This window comes from Geotrypetes seraphini, chromosome 19 (genome assembly GCF_902459505.1).
Source record: "Geotrypetes seraphini chromosome 19, aGeoSer1.1, whole genome shotgun sequence".
NCBI lineage: Eukaryota > Metazoa > Chordata > Amphibia > Gymnophiona > Dermophiidae > Geotrypetes > Geotrypetes seraphini.
The window spans coordinates 37,438,338-37,458,786 of NC_047102.1; the positions used below are offsets into that span (position 1 = coordinate 37,438,338).

The 20,449-nt window shown below is 44.2% G+C and overlaps 1 protein-coding gene across 7 annotated transcripts in view; it reads left to right on the forward strand.

Annotated features, from left to right (window-relative positions):
* The window catches only part of MYRF (myelin regulatory factor), a 177,854-nt gene that overhangs the window by 85,667 nt on the left and 71,738 nt on the right, over nucleotides 1-20,449 (forward strand). For 6 of the 7 annotated variants that reach the window (XM_033928865.1, XM_033928866.1, XM_033928868.1 and 3 more), the window contains 2 exons: nucleotides 358-419; nucleotides 16,122-16,431. In XM_033928865.1, the coding sequence (XP_033784756.1) occupies nucleotides 358-419; nucleotides 16,122-16,431 (372 nt within the window). Of the gene's footprint in view, nucleotides 1-357; nucleotides 420-519; nucleotides 828-16,121; nucleotides 16,432-20,449 lie in introns of those variants that run through there. The other variant, XM_033928869.1, reaches the window with a different exon arrangement.

The following is a 20,449-nucleotide window of genomic DNA, read 5'->3' on the forward strand; positions in this document are numbered from 1 at the left end:
GCAGTCTAAAGCTTTAGCTGTAAGCACCAGGCCCTTCCCTCTGGGAGTTGGAGTATATATGGCTGATGGCATTGCACCTTGTGCCTCCCTCTTCCAGTAAAAGTCTGGATAGGAATCAGATTGTAAGCTGTAGCAGCTTCCAGGACTCAAGTCCCTTGCCTATTCCAGTAAGAGAGGTGGTAGGAAATGCAACAGAAACCCTGTAGAAAAGTTGGCCATCAGTGCTGTGCTGTTCGCTATCTGCAGCCTGGAATGCACATGGTCGGCAAAGCTCTTACGTTCATTCCTGGTGTGTTGAGCTTTTTTTTTTTTGGTTATTTTAAAAATGTATATTTATTTTTCTGCATTCCCTTCCAGCACTTTACCTGACTCTCCCCCGGACTCTGGATCTGAAGCCTACTCCCCCCAGCAGGTGAATGGTAAGTGCTGGAAAACTAACCTCCCCTCTTCCTTCTTATGTAATTGGTTGCCTCTGAATATATTATCGGGTGGAGGGAAGCTGAAAGCAAGAAATACGTGGGGAGATTATCAGTTAGTAAATACTGCTAGACTTTCACCTATTGTTCTCTGGCTGCCGTGTGAAAGGAGGGAGAGGGACTGCGGAAAAGAGGAGGCAGAGATAGGCTTCACCTCTCCCACCTTCTCGGAAGAGAGCAAATCAGATCCAGTCGCGGTGTGCCATGGCTGGGATTAGACCCCTTCCCTGGAGGGTCCCGAAGGAGGGCTGAGGAGCTGCCCCGAGCCTGCTTTGCAGCATCCGATCGGGCTGAGCGCATGGGAGCAAAACAGGACTTCATTGCTTTCTCCTCTTGCTTCTAAAGGCGGGGGTAAGTGTCGGCCCCGCCCAGCGGTGCATTTATCCGAGAGGGGCGGGGTTTGCCCCCATCAGGGACGACATCATTCCGCTCGTCTCTGGGAAGGTCGTGGATGGGCTCAGCGTGGGCTCTGCCTTCACGGCCGACTGGTTAGGCACCTTTGGGATGGGTTTTGGAAGACAGAAAGGAAAGGTCGAACCTCTAACCTGTCTTTGCTGCAGTTGACAAAGATGCATGTGCTGCTGGCAGGGGCTCCGGCTCTCCTTGCGTTTGGGAAAAGGGCAAGAATTTTGTTTATCTGAGTGCAAAAATGCCTGGCATTCCTGCTGGGCCCTTCCTTAGCTGTGAGGAAGATTTGGAGCTTATCGGAAGCAGAGAGTGAGCTGCCCTATTGCAAGCAAAATAAAGGAACACCTTTCCAGAGAAAGAGGAAATGTGGCTTCCTCAGTCTAGCTTTTAGGGTGACCTTAATATAACCTGTCTAAAGGCAAGCAGAAATATAGGGAAAAGAAAGTACAGTATCTTACGAGAGCTGTTATCTTCAGGGATACAGGGAAACATGGCTTTCTTATAGGGAACTGGATTCAATCCCGTTGCAGCTCCTGGTGACCCTGGGCAAGTCACTTATCTCTCCATTGTCCCAGGCAGTGGTGTAGCAAGGGTGACAGGCACTTGAGGCGGTGGCACCCCACCCCCAACCTTGTGTCCGCCCCCGCTCCCGCTTCCCCCATACCTAAAGTTGTTGCTCGTGGAGGTCACGTGCTCCTCGCGATCCCCATTGGCTCTCCCTCTGACATCACTTCCTGTGCATGGCACTTGGAAGTGACATCAAGTGGAGAGCCGATGGGGTCACGAAGAGCATATTGTTGACTGCTGCGAACAACTTCAACTAGAAGTATGGGTGAAGGGAAAGGGAGGGAGGGGAGGAATGGGAAGAGGCGGGGGGGGGGGCGGAGAGGAGAAGGTATGCTGGCGCCCCTACCAACATGGCGCCTGGATGGAATGTCCCCTGGCCCCCCCTCTCCCCCTTACTACGTCACTGGTCCCAGGTACAAAACTTAGATTATGATCCCACTAGGGACAGAAAATGTACTTGCATATAATTTGTACAGTGCTGAGTACATCCAGTAGTGCTATAGAAATAGTAGGCAGAGAATGACACAGGGGTCAAATTTGTCCCCATCCCTGCAGAAACTCAATTTTCCCGTCCCATCCCCAAGAGTTTTGTCACTGTCCCTGCCCCATTCTTAAGCTCTGCTTTAACCACACAAGCCTCAAACACTTATGATTTTAAAGGGTTTGAGGCTTATGCAGATGAGGACGGAGCTTAGGCATTGGTGGAATGAGGTATTATGACATCACAATCTGAGCTCTAGAATGTTGCTACTTAGGATTTTGAAGGGTTTGAGGCTTGTGCAGATGAGGACGGAGCTTAGGCATTGGTGGAATGAGGTATTATGACATCACAATCTGAGCTCTAGAATGTTGCTACTTAGGATTTTAAAGTGTTTGAGGCTTGTGCAGATGAGGACGGAGCTTAGGCATTGGTGGAATGAGGTATTATGACATCACAATCTGAGTTCTAGAATGTTGCTACTTATGATTTTAAAGTGTTTAAGGCTTGTGCGGATGAGGACGGAGCTAGGCATTATGACATCACAATCTGAGCTCTAGAATGTTGCTACTTAGGATTTTGAAGGGTTTGAGGCTTGTGCAGATGAGGATGGAGCTTAGGCATTGGTGGAATGAGGCATTATGACATCACAATCTGAGCTCTAGAATGTTGCTACTTAGGATTTTGAAGGGTTTGAGGCTTGTGCAGATGAGGACGGAGCTTAGGCATTGTTGGAATGAGGCATTATGACATCACAATCTGAGCTCTAGAATGTTGCTACTTAGGATTTGAAAGTGTTTGAGGCTTGTGCAGATGAGGATGGAGCTTGCAGGAATGGGGCAGGGACAGGAAAAGAACTTGCGGGGACGGGACGGGAAAATGAGCTCCCGTGAGGAAAAATGAGTCCCCGTGTCATTCTCTAGTAGTAGGGCTATTGCCTACAGGAATATTGCAAGAATGGGAACTTGTATGCTGCCTTTGGCATTCAAAGTGATGGGCCTGGAGGATTGAGTGAATTGCCCAGGGTCACAAGCAGCTGCAGTGGGATTTGACCTCACAACCTCTGAGTACAGAGGCAGCCGCTCTACCAGTTGAGCCACAAGGTGTGCATACCTTACAGGTCTTCTTATATTGATACATAGGGAGGAAGATAATTCATTTATTTATTTATTTAGTAACCCCCCCCCCTATTTTGCAAAAGCATAGTTTGGCTTTTAGCGTCAGCCGCAGTGGTAATAGCTTTGATGCTCATAGAATTCCTATGAGCGTTAGAGCTGTTACCGCCACAGCCGGCGCTAAAAACCACGCTATGCTTTTGTATAAGGGGGAGGGGTTAGGTTTTTTGGGGGGGGTTAATCCCATTCTCCCAAAAGAACTCAGAATAGTTTACAAAGTTTACACTGAATAGATAAAACAGCAAATGTGGAGCAAAGAAATATTTAGGGCTCCTTTTACAAAGGTATGCTAAGCGTTTTAGCGCACACTAAATATTAGCGTAGGCGGCCTGCCTCTGTGTTTTTGGTTTTTTGTTTTTTTTTGAAAACATTAATCCCGATTGGCTGGTTAGACAGCGGTAGGCTGCCTCCAATCGGGACACCGTTTATAGAATCTGCCCCTTACAGTTCTACTATACAAAAAATGACATTGGTTCTCTATAATTGCTGGAATCAAGTTTAAACTGTTTTAAAAAATCCTAGCAGGCAATGCCCCCAGTTACTTGACTGTTTTGGTTGCACTATTGCAGGGTGCTTCTAAAGATAGTCTAAAGCAGGGTTGCCCAAACGGTCGATCGCAATCGACCAGTAGATTGCAAAGGCAACGCGAGTCGATCGCGTTTCCTTTGCGATTTTGTTCTTCCTGCCTCCCCGAGCCAGGCCAGGTGCGTATAAGCTCCGGACTCGCAAGCCTTCACCTCCGATGTGAATTCTGACACCGGAGAGGAAGTTCTGGGCCAGCTAATCGCTGCCTGGCTAGCCTGGAACTTCCTCTCTGACGTCAGAATTGACGTCGGAGGTGAAGGCTTGTAGGTCCGGCGCTTGTATGCGCCAGGCCTGGCTCGGGGAAGCAGGAAGAAATTGGTGTGGTGGCTTGGGGGGGCAGGGAGAGAGAAAGAAAGACAGAAATAAAGAGGAGAGCAGGGGGAGAGAGACAGAAAGAACAGGGGGAGGGGCAGAAAGAAAGAAAGAAATATTGGCTTTACAGAAGAAGGAAGTGCAACCAGAGACTCATGAAATCACCAGACAGAAAGGTAGGAAAAATGATTTTATTTTCAATTTAGTGATCAAAATGTGTCAGTTTTGAGAATTTATATCTGCTGTCTATATTTTGCATTATGGCCCCCTTTTACTAAACCACAGTAAGAGCGTTGAGAGCAGTGCGAGGCATTCAGCGCAGCTCCATGTGCTCAAAACCGCTATCACGGTTTAGTAAAAAGGGAGAGGGTATATTTGTCTATTTTTGTATAGTTGTTATTGAGGTGACATTGCATAAAGTCATCTGCCTTGACCCGCGGAATATAAATGATGATTAACATTTTCTCTGCGTACAGTGTGCTTTGTGTTTTTAAAATTTTATTGTTGGTAGATCATTTTGACTTGGTCATTTTAAAGTAGCTCACAAGCACCTCTGCTCTAAAGTTTCCAACGTTTTACTGAGCATTTAACGCTCCAGGCCACTGTGGAAACCTCTACTGTGGCTTAGTAAAAGGGGGTTTTGAATCTTTTAGACAATTCTCTCTTTCCATTCATTATCAACCAGTAAAATAGTGGTGTCAACTCCCTATTAAATTGAGCTCTTGTGTTTAGAAAACTTTTAAAATCTTTCTCGGGAGAAATTGGAGAAACTGGGCCTCTTCTCCCTTCAAAAGAGGAGACTGAGAGGGGACATGATTGAAACATTCAAGATAATGAAGATAAAGACAGGTTGTTCATCCTCACCTGGAATATTGCATCCAGCACTGGTCGCCGTACACGAAGAAGGACACGGTACTACTCGAAAGAATCCAGAGAAGAGCGACTAAAATGGTTAAGGGGCTGGAGGAGTTGCCGTACTGTGAGAGATTAGAGAAACTGGGCCTCTTCTCCCTTGAAAAGAGGAGACTGAGAGGGGACATGATCGAAACATTCAAGATACTGAAGGGAATAGACTTAGTAGATAAGGACAGGTTGTTCACCCTCTCCAAGGTAGGGAGAACGAGAGGGCACTCTCTAAAGTTGAAAGGGGACAGATTCCGAACGAACATAAGGAAGTTCTTCTTCACCCAGAGAGTGGTGGAAAACTAGAACGCTCTTCCAGAGGCTGTCGTAGGGGAAAACACCCTCCAGGGATTCAAGACAAAGTTAGACAAGTTCCTGCTGAACCAGAACGTACACAGGTAGGGCTAGTCTCAGTTAGGACGTTGGTCTTTGACCAGAGGGCTGCCGCGTGAGCGGACTGCTGGGCATGATGGACCACTGGTCTTTCCCAGCAGCGACAATTCTTATATTCTTAAAATACAATCCGACCAGGAGGTGGACCATCTGGTAGCAAGTGAAATAAATCTGACAGAGTTTTTGGAAGATACTCAGGATGTTATTCAGAGTAGGTCCACCATGGTATGAACATGCATGAGTAAGCTAGATAAAATGTTAATTATGAAACTTTACATTAAAAATAGGTTGACAAAATTTTGTGGAGATTTAGTTAGAATTTTTCCTGATGTCTCAAGAGCTATGCAACTAAGAAGGAAAGAATTTTTGAAATTAAGAACAAGAGTTTTAGCTCTTGAGGCATCTTTTTACCTAAAATTTCCATGCAATTGTCTTGTTAAATTACAAGACATTGAATATGTATTTTGGGATCCAATTCAATTGCAACAATTCTTAATAACTCAAGAACAGAAATGATTTTCTTCCTTAATGCTTTTTAATGACTCATCACTGAGAATATAGGTGGATGTAAGATTCCCAAAGAGTATGGAATGGTCAAGATTCTTTAGGAATCAAAACCGATTCTTAGTTTCCTTTATTTTTGTTAGTTGGATAGTTGTATGCGTCTCCATTTATTGTGGGCTTGAAAAGGAATGTTTGTGTTGTATATGATTGTAGAAATTTGGTGTAAGCAACCTTTATCCTTGGTATCTTTTGATATTGTAAACTTTTAAATTTATAAATTTTTTTTTTAAAACTTTGGTGGCAGTTGACATCACCTCCAGTGCTCCTCTCTGGGTAGGCCTGACTCCGAAGTGGAGGGGGCCATGGGCCACCCAAACCCGCCTATGGTTATGGCCCTGTTACTTCTATATTTAGCTTGAAGTTGTCTTGGGGCAAGATTCTCAAAACTTTAATGCAGTCGCTAAACGGTTTTCCGGCGGTTTAGCCTGCACGCATTTTAGCGGCGGATTATCAAAACGGATTATCTCTGTCTATAGCGAGGTTTCTAGGAGTCTGCAACAATGGCATGCAAATGTGCTTTTTAACATTGAAATGAGCCCTCTGGTGGATTTTTAAAAATCGCCGAGGCATTTATGAAGAGCGGCTTCGGCTTTTGGCGACTGGTCCAGGGGCGCCGTTGCAGTGCCAGCATTTGTGTTTTGACTGTGGCTAATGAAAATAAAATGTGTATCTATATATTTTATAAATGGAGGGCAGTAAAATCATGCTTTTTTTGAGTTTATGGAAGAGACAGGCATGTTTCATGCGCGCTTGTTAAAAGCCAACGTTTCTTCAGTGCGTGCATGATACCCTTGTCTTTTGTGTTTCTGACTGTGAGTCTTGATTAAATTTTACATTAAAAACAAATTACAAGATTTACCAGAATTATAGTAGTTTTTTGGAAGAGAAAGGCATGTTTTATGCACAATTGATAAAAGTCGTTGCTTCTCCCTTCCATTCACCCAATAGAGTGTGTTTTTGTTTTGGGGTTTTTTTTTTACATCGTTATTCTCCGCATATGTAGGAAATCTTCGCTGTTGTCCGCCGATCTTATTTGTGTGTGCAATTTTTTAAGAATGTCTCAGGTTTTTAGATTCGTTATCAAAACGGCTGCGTTAGCAGACCGTCGCTTTTTAACGCGGGTTTTTGAAAATCCTGGCCTTAGTGTTTTTCCGCGAGTGACCCGCACATTCAGCGTCTTCCCCACTTTTCCTGTATTTTTAAGAACTACTTATGGTGGCCTTAGTGCAAAGAGCTACTCATTTCATTTCAGCACATTAATTCATCTCAAGTATGAATGCACGTTTTAAAATATATCCATTGATAATTTAATATAGGCGAAAACTAATACCAACACAACTGTCTACCCCGTTATCTGTCTCACGTTCCTGCATCACCCAGAAATGTTTGCGAGAACAGAAGAGATCTCATTTTCTTCCTGAAAACTAATATATCCCCCTCCATGCATACCTTGGTTGGCTGTTCATTCCAGCAAAGAAAATGCCTTATTCCTTATCCATAGTAGAAGGAAGGAATAGAAACCAACCCCAAAATCTGACTGCAAACTATACATTGAGACATATTCCTTCACTCTTTCCCATAATGAACCAGGGCAAATCTCATCTTAGGCTTTTTCAAAAATATATATTTATTTAGAAAATGCGCAATACAAAAAAAACACAACATTCACAAACACAGCGTAGTTCTTCATGTAGACCATAAGGATTCAGGAAACAGACCCATACCTCCCACCCACCCCAGCACTTCAGTATCTAATGTAATGTACCTGGGGTAATGAGGGGATTAAGTGACTTGCCCAGGGTCACAAGGAGCAGCGTGGGTTTGAACCCACAACCTCAGGGTGCTGAAGCTGTAGCTTTAACCACTGCGCCACCGCACCCCCTGCCTTCCTGCCCCGATCTCTCCTGCCTGCTCGCCCCGACTCTCCTGCTCTCTGCCGCCCTTCCCCACAGTGCAAGTCCGTGGTTTTAAAGCAGGGCTGCACGCTGCAGTGCAGCGCCAGCTTTAAACCCGCGGGCTCGCACTGAAGGGAAGGAAGGGAAGAGGTCCCCAAACATGCCTGCCCCAACTGCCTGTGCAAGCCCGTGGTTTTAAACCGGTTACACCCACGGGCTCGCAAAAGTTTAAAGTAAAAAAAAAGTCGTGGCTAGGACGGGTCTGTGTGCGATCCGTGCAGGCAGATGGGGCGTTCCCCCCAATCGCCCCCATCTGCATATTTTAGGTTAGTGAATTCGTCAGACCTGCCTGAATTGAAAACGAATTGTTCCGATTCGGGCAGGTTAGTGAATCTAGCCCATAAACGGGTAACACATTAGGAGTGCAAGGAGAGAAAAAAGTAGAGTAAATAAAAAGAAAGAGAGAAAAGACAGAGAGAGAGAAAGGAAAAGAAGAATAAAAGGAAGATTAATTCCTATAAGTAAGGACTGATTAGAACCCCTATGATTAATCTTATAGCAGAATTGATAAGAGCACAGATAAGACATTGTGCCAGAGATGGTCTGAAGGTTAAGCCTGAGTTGCCCTGAGATGCAAAAGCAGACAGAGAAAGATCTCTTCCAGTGGCATAGCAAGGGTGGTGGTGCCCCCCCACCCCCACTTCCGCACACGCTCCCCTTCCCCTATTCCTTTTTAAACTTTGGCGCGAGCAGTCACCAACTTACTGCCCGCGTCAACTTTGGCACTCTCTCTGACATCACTTCCTAGGCGCGGGTCATGGAAGTGACGTTAGAGAGAATGCCGAAGCTGACGCGGGCAGCAAGTTGGTGCTGAGGAAGGGAAGGGCACGCATGCGGCAGGGGGAGGAGTAGGAAGGGGAACAGAGAGGATAAGGTGTGCCGGCACCCCAAGCAATATGGCGCCTGTGGTGGACTTCCCCCTTGCCCGTCCCCCAGCCCCCCATTACTACGCCACCGCCTCTTCCAGGGTAATTCTATCTGTCTGGAATCTATTCTGTGACCAACCCAGGTCTCAAGTACCTGAGAGAAACCTAAAGAGCAGCAACATTCCAGAGCTCATATTGTGATGTCATAATGCCTCATTCCACCAATGCCTAAGAGTCAAACTCATCAGTGATGTCACAATGGCTTGATTGTCCTATGCTTGGCTCACATAAGAACTGCCATACTGGGACAGACCGAAGGTCCATCAAGCCCAGTATCCAGTTTCCAACAATGGCCAACCCAGGTCTCAGGTACCTGACAGAAACCCAAAGAGCAGCAACATTCCAGAGCTGATATTGTGATGTCATGATGCCTAAGAACCAAACTCATCAGTTTCCAACAGTGGCCAACCCAGGTCCCAAGTACCTAGCTATTATAGCCCAAGTAATAAAACTGAGTTTATAATGCTTGTCCTAAGAATAAGCAGTGGATTTCCCCATCTTAATAATGACCTATGGACTTCCCTTTTAGGAATTTATCCAAACCTTGTTTAAACCCTGGTAAGCTAACTCCCCTCATCTGTATGTCCACCTCCAAACTACATGCCATTGCATTTAGATACCATTTTATGGAATGACACGCAGCTGAAATATTGCACATACATGCCGAATTCTGGCTTATCTGCATTTGTCGCACCAAAACGTTAACACCCTCTTTATAAAACTACTCTCTTCAGCTGCACCGGTGTAGCGTGACAAAGCTTGGCCTGTCATTGGCTTCTGCAATGCCACAGGAAACCTTTTCAGTATCAAGTCGCTCCGTTTGTCTTACACAAGTACATGCCCCCTCCCACCTCACCTTCCCCCCCCCAAAAAAAAAAAAAAAAAATCTATGCCAAATGTTTCCAACGTGTAACAAACCACAGTGGAAGGTTAGTTTTGCTCATTTTTGTGCCTCTTCCGAGCTGCCTGTTACTATGAAACTGTGCTCTGGAGTCCTTATGGAGACGTTCCATTTGTGCCCCACACTCCAGGCTCCGATTCCAGTTCTGTCCTCTTCTGGCATAAGTTACCATGGAAGCATTCCTGATGCTGTTAGAAAAGGATGGTGGGTAAATGGCAGAAAAGCAAGGAGGGGGAGGAAAGAAATGACCGAGACGGAGGGAGGGAATCGGTGAAAGAGATAGTAGAGAGTGACAAAGATAAGCAGACCTCTGAGAAAAGAGAAAGGCTTTTATCCTAAAGACAGTTTTCCAAGTTTGTGCCTGTGGAACAAAATCTTGAGTGCCGGTCTTGTTCTGAGTAATTCTTTCCGAACAACATTTCTCTGAATTGTTGGAATGCACACTCCCTTTCAGCTGACTGCTTTCTCTTTGCCCCTGCCTTCTCTTTCCCACACCTGACTCTCTTAGACTGATAGGCCAGCTACAACTGTTTCGTAAAGCCCCGAAAACTCTGCTGTTCCCACAATATTTCAACGGCTTAACTACAGTATCAACGAAATGATAATAATCCAGCTCTGACTTCTCTCATGCTCTTCTTCTTATGTACTCTAGTCCTAATTACATGTGAACCGAGTCGAGCTCCGTTGGGAGATGACCCGGTATATAAATCGAAGACAAGACTAGACTAGGCCTCTTTCAAGGCACTTTATTTCCTCTTTGCTTCCTACTGATCTAAATTCTTCTCTTCCCACCTGCTTTGCTCAGTTAGTTGCAGCCTCCCATGTTCTGAGGACTGTTTTCAAAGTCATTTTATTCAGGTAGAAAGCAATTTACTTGAATATTTTGGCCTATCTCAAATCACTGTTATCCAGCGAAGAACTCATAGGCCTGAACTCGTGTAGGTGGCTTGTAGGGAGGTGTTCCTGTAGGTGAGATAGGGACACAGAGTACACCGATTTGACTTTCATATCTCTGTACAATGTTTTCCAATACATATTTATCTTCAGAAAAAGCAGGTGACCTTGAGCAGAGAATTACCTGCTATACTTTGAGAGAAATTGCAATGCCAACCAGGATATCACCTCCGTGGGACAACATTTCAGAAAATCAGAACGCCGCATCAATGATCTTATAATGAGAATATTAAAAGGAATGCAAGACCTTTGAGATCAAATTGATAAAACATTTTGAAGCCCACTAGACAGGACTTAACAACCCCCCTCCCCCTTTACAAAACCGTAGCACGGTTTGTAGCGGCGGCCACGTCGGAGCTGTTACCGCCATGGCTGGCGCTAAAAAAATGCGCTATGGTTTGATAAAAGGCGGGAGAAAGGCATTGGCTTTCTCTCCCGTTACAAAACATCATTTGTACTGCTCTGACGCCTTCATATCACCCTTCCTTATCTCCGTCTCCCACCCTCCCCTTCCTCTTCCCGTAAGACTGTCTTTTGAATACTTTGATGTTTTACTCTTAAATATTAATAGCTGTCTTCATTTGCTTATCTCTGATCTGAAGAAGGATTACCTAACCATGCTCTAGTTAGCCCAATAAAAAAGATATCACTTGGATTCTTTATGCTTTATTAGATTTCTTTTTATTTCTACATATTATCTGCTATCCTTTTAACTCATCTTGAACTCACGTTTAGTACGGCAGAAATTAAATCTAAACCCCCAATTGAAAGTCCCTAGGACATTACCACAGGCAATGTTTAGTATGTACAGTGCGTTCTCACTATTTGCTGCGATTAGGTTCCCGGAAAACCCTCTGAAAACCAAAAATGTGAATATGGAACCATTAATCGAATGGGGAAAAGGAGGTTAGGGTCCTGCGCAATCCTGCGTATTGTACATTATTGCTGCTTAACTCCATAAAGTCATCATGTTGTGTACCCTTCTTGTACAGAACAGTTTGTTTATTATATTCTGCATTTTGTAAATGTATTTTATTTTATATACACTATTTTTTTGCAAAAACAATCATTTAGCGTAATAGTACTCACGCACAGCTCTACGAATTTCTTCATCCTCATGGGAACACACTCTGCATGACCGTGAATAAGTGAAAATGCCCCTGAATAGCATTGATTCATGTTCGAGTCCTAGCAACTTCATGAATTACAGATCTAAAAAGAGATTGGTTTTGTGCTAGTCCGGTAAGGTCCTCTAGCGTCATCCCCATGGTTGTTTTCAACAGGTCCAACCATCTGATTGTAGGTCGCCCTCTTCACCTGGTTCCGTTTATCTTCCCAAACATAATATCCTTCACCAATGATCTATCTTAGAGTGGTTGTTACCCGCCGAAATGGGAAGAGAAAATTAGTGGTCGCTGCGGGGATGGGGACAAGGCCATTCACCGCCCCGTGGAGCGGTGAATGGTCTCGTCTCCGCAGTGAAGCCAGCACGGATCGCGCGGTCCAGCATCCCTACCCGATCGCCACATCCCACGTCCTGCCATATCCTGAAAATCTGGCCTGCCAGTAGATCTCAAGGACCGGAATTGGGCAGCCGTACGGCATGTGTAAGTTCTACAGCACATAGCTGCAGGAGGAGGCACTCGTAACTGAGCGGAGCATGGGTGGGATATGGGCGTGTCTCCCATTTACATAACTTAACAAATACTACAAATTACATGTCCCTTTGCCACATTTGCATACCTGCAATTACACCAGGTCCATGGCTGGCGTAACTGTGGCTGTGTAAATAGGTATGCGAATGCCAACGATGGTAGCATTCCATAATGGAATCTGGAACCCATATCTGCTATAGAATAAACACTCCCTGTGCTGAATCAGCACGCCTAATTGGAGGCACCTTCTTTAAAACCTGCCCCCTTTAGCCCCTCTTGGAATTCTGGCAAAGATTCTGGTCCAGGAAATCCCCTCCCCCATACCACACAGCCTACACCCCCCACCCTTCACACTGCAACACAGGTGGAATGTATAACCATTCTGATTTTAAAGTTATTTATGAGAAGAAATAACTCTGTGTTTAGGGCTTTGCTAATTATTATGATCTAATAAATAATATATTCCCACAAGAAGATATCTTCTTCCACCTCGATGCGGCCCGTGAGATACTTGAATGTCTCGATCATATCTCCCCTCTCTCTACGTTCCTCGAGTGAGTAGAACTGTAACTTCCCTAACCGCTCCTCGTATGGGAGATCCTTGAGTCTCAGGCTTAGACGTGACCAAAGGTTGCTGCCATTTCAGGGCTGTTTAATGGCCAATGTGACATGATATGTGTTGTAAGCCTATTTCTAGAAGGCAAATGTTCAAAACTGTGGTAGCTTCACCCCTGGATCAGCTGGAGATTGGATGCTCCAGAACCCTGGATGGAGGGAGTCCTTGACATTGTGCAATGATGAATTTAGAGCTTATGCTTCCAGGGCTCTAGAAGGAACCTTGGTTTACATTACACTAGTGACTTGTATTCCGCCATTACCTTGCGGTTCAAGGCGGATTACATAAGAGGTGATCTCGACAATTCCAGAAGAGTTACATAGTTGAGCGGGTTACTTTGGGGGATTGGGATGCTTCCTACAGAGTTAGTTTATCTTGATTGATTTCTTGAATAGCAGGGTTTTTATTTCTTTTCTGAAAGTTTTGTAGTCTGATTTCGTGATCAGTAGATTGGATAGTTGGTGGTCAAGTTTCACTGCCTGCATGACCAGTAGGCCATTGTACATTTTTTTTGCATTTGACACCTCTGATTGGGGGATAAGTGAATGGTGTCTGAGTTCTCCTTAGCCTGGTTGTGGCAGATTGGATAAGGCAGTTGTTCAAGTAGGTTGAGCTGTCTCCATTCATTGCTTTAAATAGTAGACAGTAGAATTTGAATTCTTGCTTGTATTGTATTGCCTCTGTCTGGATTGGATGAATTTCTTCAAAAAGGCGATAGATAAATAAGATACAAGAAGCAGAACCTGGTCCCTACCTGTGAACTGAAAGTCGTCCCAAATAAAACCTTGATTCCGCCCCAGTGTAAAATTCCAAGACAAGGCAAAGTGTAGAAAAGAGCAAAACCACATTGATTTCCTTTCACTACTACTTCTCAAAAAAGCCCAAGACTTTGGAAGGATGCAAAATACTGACGCTGTGAAACCCGTTCTTGCAAAGGGGAACCTGATTCAAAGAAAGAATGCCAACACAAATGCCTGAAAGGCCATCGTGATTAGAAATTCCCAAGAGCTCTTATGCTTAGCACCAAAACCAGTTCCTAGTTATATTCTGTGCCTGTAAGTACTAATTTCAATCCTATTCAATGGTTATGACAAAAGGTTTTTAGATAGAGCTGTCTGATCTCAGTGAGCAATTGGCACATGCGCAGAGCCCTAACAGCCAACTCCTGACTCTGTCCCCTCTGTCTTGCCGTACCATATGCCTGGAACAGTTGCCTGAATCAATACGACCTGCTCCATCCCTATAAGTATTCAAATCCAAGCTAAAAGCCTACTTTGTGGAAACAGCTTTCAACTCTTAACTCTCACTCACTGCTGTGAACCGCCTAGAAGTCGTCTGATCATGGCGGTATAGAAGAATAAAGTTATGTTATGTTATACCCCCTGTCTCATTTCCTCTACCATAATCTCCCCAACTTTGAGATGTCCTGTCTGTCAAGTTAGATTAGCTCTCCAGAGCAAGGACCCGTCTATTGTATGTTAAATGTGCAGCCCTGCGTACACCTTGCAGCGCTATAGAAATGATCGGCACTCAAATCATACTAAGTGCTTATTAGCTCCAATAATTAAATCTTTGGAACTGATTAACTATTTTTGGTGCCAATCTGGGATCTACAGCCAATTTTGGACGCTCAAATATAGGTGACCTTTATACTCGTAGAATCCAGGAGATACTGTCCAGCCTAGAAGATCTCAATGGTTTTTATCATAACAATATGGCATTACTTATGAATTTATTTACCAAAATCTATTTTTTTTTTTTTTTTTTTTTATTTAATTTTCTATACCATTCTCCCAAGGGAGCTCAAAACGGTTTACATTAATTTATTCAGGTACTCAAGCATTTTCTCCTGTCTGTCCTGGTGGGCTCACACTCTATCTAATGTAGTTGGGGCAATGGGGGGATTAAGTGACTTGCCCAGGGTCACAAGGAGCAGCGTGGGTTTGAACCCACAACCTCAGGGTGCTGAGGCTGTAGCTTTAACCACTGCGCCACACTCTTCGCTATTCTGCAATCCTCAGCAGATGCATCTTATGTACTTGTCCTAAGTTTTCATGAATTCAGATACTACTACTAGGATTAATTATTTTTATAGCGCTGCCAGACGTACACAGCGCTGTACAGAGTCACAAAGAAGACAGTCCCTGCTCAAAAGAGCTTACAATCTAAACAGACAAACAGGATGTCATGGGTTGGTGGGCAGAGGGAAATAGAGTTATGGATTGAAGACTATATAAAAAAAAGTTGGGTTTTCAGTCTGCTTGTAAACAAGGGAAGGGGCTTGGCGGCCAAACTCGGGTGATTTATTCCAGGCATAGGGGCAGCCAGATAAAAGGAACAAAATCTGTAATTGGCAATGGAGGAGAAGGGTACAGCTAAGAGCGGCTGATCTGAGGAACGGAGTTCTCTGGGAGGTATATAAGGAGAGAGGAGAGATATTGAGGGGCAGCAGAGTGAACACATTTGTAGATCAGCAATAGGAGCTTGAACTTCCAGCGCCTGCTCCCCACCACCACCCTTCCCTCTCGCCACCTCACCACCCTTCAGTACCCCCCTCGCGCGGCCCGAGAATCCCCTTGCCCCTTACCTTCGCGGTGCGTTAGTAAAGTAAGTTACTCAAGCCGACCGAGCTTGTCTGCCTGCAGTCACGTGTGTGTGAGCGGATGCTTCTCCTCTGACGCAACTGTACGCAAAGGCAGATAGGGAGCCAGTGAAGTGACTTAAGGAGAAGGATGACATGAGTGTTGCAAGGTTGGTACAATTTTAATACAGATACAATTTAAATCTCCGTTACCTCCAAGAAAATGTAATGGTACAGTAACAGCGTTTGCTGTATTCCTGGTTCCTGTAAGAAGGCGTTTACCTCTGCATTGGGTCTGTTAGGAATTGGGTGTATTGTACGAGGCGGTCTGACAGCACATCCAGCAGGCCAGCCCAGTACAGCAGAGGAGAGAAGGGTAGTGACGGGAGGATTTGGGTTTGGAGTGAGACCCTGTTCAAGTACATGTTCCTTATTGGACACGGTCAGTAATTTATTTTATTGAAACTTCACAAAGAAAAAAAAATCACAAAAAAGAAACAGTATGCTAGCAGATCATATCTGAGCTTTTTCTCTGCTTTCCTTAATCTTCTGTTACCCACCCCAGCCTGTCGGTTTAAAATAGGCTTGGTTTTATGTGAAAGCTCTAGATTTATTTGCTGTTTAATACATTTATAATCGATTGCTGTTTTGTGTTGTTCTTTTTTTTTTAAGATCCTCATCATCTGCGCACTATGACCCCAGAGAACATGTGTCACATGACCCCACCATCCAGGCTGGAGCACCCACCACCTCCTCCTCCACCCCCTCTCCATCTCCAGGGTCCTCCGCCACCCCCACCTCACCCTGCACACCAGCAGCACAATCCCCATTATCCCAGCATGCAGAGGGATCTGTACATGAAGTCTGAGACTTTGATGCCACCGTACCCACTGATGGGACCAGGAATGTCTCCCAATGATCTGCATCAAGCCCAGCAGTCACAGATGCTTCACCAGCTCTTGCAACAGCAACATGGATTGGAGTAAGTAAAAGGTGGGGGGGGGAAGTTGGGGGAGAGGGTGGAGGGAAGTGGGGAGAGATGCATGAGAGGGGAGGAAAGGTTTGTGAGAGAAGAGGAATGAAGAAGATGAGGAGAGGAGTTGGGGCAGGAGTGAGAAGTATAGGTACTGAGATACTGCAGTACCATCTGAAGGAGCTGGGTTCTTTATATAGGCTCTCTTTTACTAAGGTGCGCTAAGAATTTTCTAAATCAACGCGTACATCAACCGCTAACATGTCCATAGGATAACATGCACGCGCTAAAAAGCATAGCGCACCTTAGTAGAAGAGGGGGATAGTTTTCCGCACCCTCATTATAAAAACTCTTCCGGCTCCCCTGAATGGACAATAGGACTAATTGTACATGTTAATATTTATCGTATTTGCATTCTCTGTATTTTGTCGAATATGTCTGATTGGCTTTCGTGTATTGCCTTTGCTATTTATATTCTCCACTAAAAATATTTATAATTGTGGTCCATTTTATGATTTTATATATATTAATTTTATATGTGTTAATCTTAATGTGTTTTGCAAAAGACAGTTAAGCAAATGAAGTAAATGGAGGTGCAGAGGATGAGAAATAGGGACAGAGCAATGAAGAAGAGGGTGGAGAACAAAGACTGTGGGAGAAAGACAGGAGAGGAAAAAGAATGAAAAGCAAAATGAAAGAATGACACTTCTAGATTAGGAGATCAGGAACACAAAGAGTAGAGAAATAAGGATAGAGAAAAGTAGAGGATGATTGTGTGTAGGGAGTAGAGAAAACATAGAAACATGATGCCAGATAAAAGCCAAATGGCCCATCTAGTCTGCCCTTCCGCAGTAACCATTATCTCTTCCTCACTCTAAGAGATCCCACGTGCCTATACCAGGTTTTCTTGAATTCAGACACAGTCTCTGTCTCCACCACCTCTTCTGGGAGACTGTTCCATATATCTACCACCCTTTCTGTAAAAAAGTATTTCCTTAGATTATTCCTGAGCCTATCACCTCTTAACTTCATCTTATGCCCTTTCATTCCAGAGCTTCCTTTCAAATGAAAGAGACTCAACTCATGCATATTTATGCCACGTAGGTATTTAAATGTCTCTATCATATCTCCCCTCTCCCGCCTTTCCTCCAAAGTATACAGATTGAGATCTATGTCTGTCCCCATACGCCTTATGACAAAGACCACACACCAGTTTAGTGGCCTTCCTCTGGACCGACTCCATCTTTTTTATACCTTTTTAAAGATGCAACCTCCAGAATTGTACACAATATTCTAAATGAGGTTTCACCAGAGTCTTATACTGGGGCATCAATACCTCCTTTTTCCTACAGGCCATACCTCTCCCTATGCAACCTAGCATCCTTCTAGCTTTCGCTGTCACCTTTTCAACCTGTTTGGCCACCTTAAGATCATCATATACAATCCCAACCAAGTCCCCCGCTCTTCCGTAGTGCACTTAACTTCTTCACCCCCCCTAAACTGTACCGTTCCCTCAGATTTTTGTAGCCCAAATGCATGACCTTGAATTTCTTAGCATTAAATTTTAGCTGCCAAATTTCAGACCATTCTTCAAGCTTTGCCAGGTCTTTCTTCATGTTATTCACGCCATCCTGGGGGTCTACTTTGTTGCAGATTTTGGTATCATCTGTAAAGAGGCAAATCTTACCTGACAGCACTGCAGCAATATCGTTTATAAAAATGTTAAAAAGAACAACCCAAGAACAGAACCTTGAGGCACATCACTGGTAACATCATAAGAACATAAGAAAATAAGAAGTTGCCTCTTCTGGGTCAGACCAGGGGTCCATCGCGCCCATCAGTTCACTCCCACGGCGACCCATCAGGTCCATGACCTGTAAGTGATCCTTTGCCTAAAACCCTTTAATCCCCATTTTTCTTCTATCTATACCCTTTCATGCTCCTATCTCTACCTCTATCTATATCCCTCAATCCCCGTATTCTTCAGGAACTTGTCCAATCCCTCTTTGAATCCCCTTAATGTACTCTGTCCTATCACATCCTCTGGAAGCGCATTCCAGGTGTCCACCACCCTCTGAGTGAAGAAAAATTTCCTAACATTGGTTCTAAACCTGTCCCCTTTCAGTTTCTCCGAGTGCCCCCTTGTTCTTGTGGTTCCCAATAGGCTGAAGAATCTGTCCCTTTCCACCTTCTCTATGCCCTTCATGATCTTGTAAGTCTCTCTCATGTCTCATCTGAGTCTTCGCTTCTCCAGGGTGAAGAGCCCCAGCCTTTCTAGCCTCTCTGCATATGAAAGAAGAAGGTGGGAAGAAAGGGAAGGATAATTGGCTTATGAGAGAGAGGATAAGAACATAAGAATTTCCGCTGCTGGGTCAGACCAGTGGTCCATCGTGCCCAGCAGTCCACTCCCACAGCAGCCCTTAGGTCAAAGACCAGTGCCTTAATTGAGTCTAGCCTTACCTGTGTACGTTCTGGTTCAACAGGAACTTGTCTAACTTTGTCTTGAATCCCTGGAGGGTGTTTTCCCCTGTAACAGACTCCGGAAGAGCGTTCCAGTTTTCTACTACTCTCTGGGTGAAGAAGAAATTCCTTATGTTTGTACGGAATCTATCCCCTTTCAACTTTAGAGAGTGCCCTCTCGTTTTCTCTACCTTGGAGAGGGTGAACAATCTGTCTTTATCTACTAAGTCTATTCCCTTCATTATCTTGAATGTTTCGATCATGTCCCCTCTCAGTCTCCTCTTCTCAAGGGAGAAGAGGCCTAGTTTCTCTAGCCTCTCACTGTATGGCAACTCCTCCACAACCCCTTAACCATTTTAGTCGCTCTTCTCTGGACCTTTTCGAGTAGTACTTTGTCCTTCTTCATGTACAGTGACCAGTGCTAGATGCAGTATTTCATTGGCCTGATGTTACATTTGCCTAGTCAATATTGGGGTAATTGAAATCAAAGAAAAAACAAAAAATTATGTTTGACACAGTAATGATCACTCCACTAACCACTGTGTAGTACAATACAGGGTGAAAGAAAATCGTAGTATATTGCACTCAGCTAAACATGGCATAACCCCGTCCCGCTCCTAGCACTCTCACACCAACCTCTCTTCTCTCATACTTATATAATTCCACTGGAGTTCCGTTCCTTCCCTAACCATGTAAACCGTGTCGAGCTCCATCTGCGGAGATGATGCGGTATATAAACCCAAGATTTAGATTAGATTAGATTAGATATTATATATGTGGAGAAAAAAGCCTCAGTTATTGCTTCATGGACTCAAAAAAAACTCCACAGCAATATTTTCTGCAATATAATGTTTCATCCACAGGATCAGTCAGCATCAATTCCAGAAACCAAACACTAAGCTTAGTTTCAACAGTGCTTGGTGTTGGTACACCTCATGCTTGGTTTTAATATCTGAATTTTTGAATAAGAAACCAAAGACTGGTCTTCGTGACATTTGGAGCATTGAGATAAAGCAGCAGATTTCTGTGTCTCAATGGCCATGAATTTGGGCTTGGAGGATGAGTTGTACAGTGTCTGCATCTATGAGACAAACATGGTTTTTCTTGTTACATAGAGCTTTTTGGACCCTTGTTCAATTACAGAAATTAGATAATTCCAAGTTTAATAGATGCTGGCACTGTCATTTCGATGTAGGGACATTGGATCATCGATTGTTCTATTGCCCCTTGATATTTAAATTTTGGAGATCCATTTGGGATCAAGTGAATGAAGTACTGAAAAATCCTGTGACATTGACGTACGATACTGTACTATTTGGTACGTCAATGAGGGCCAAAAGTCAAATATCTTCCCATAATAATAAACTCCTCTTTATTATGACAGGGGTTGGTTGCCATTCAACTTATTTTGAGGAATTGGAAAAACTGCGATCGGTTAAATTATACTTTTTGGTGGGAATCTCTATGTCATACTTTACAAATGGAACGCATGATGGCCATACAACAGGGACATTATAGAAAATTTATGGATGTTGGGGAGCCATTGACAAAATTCTGAAAGGAGTGA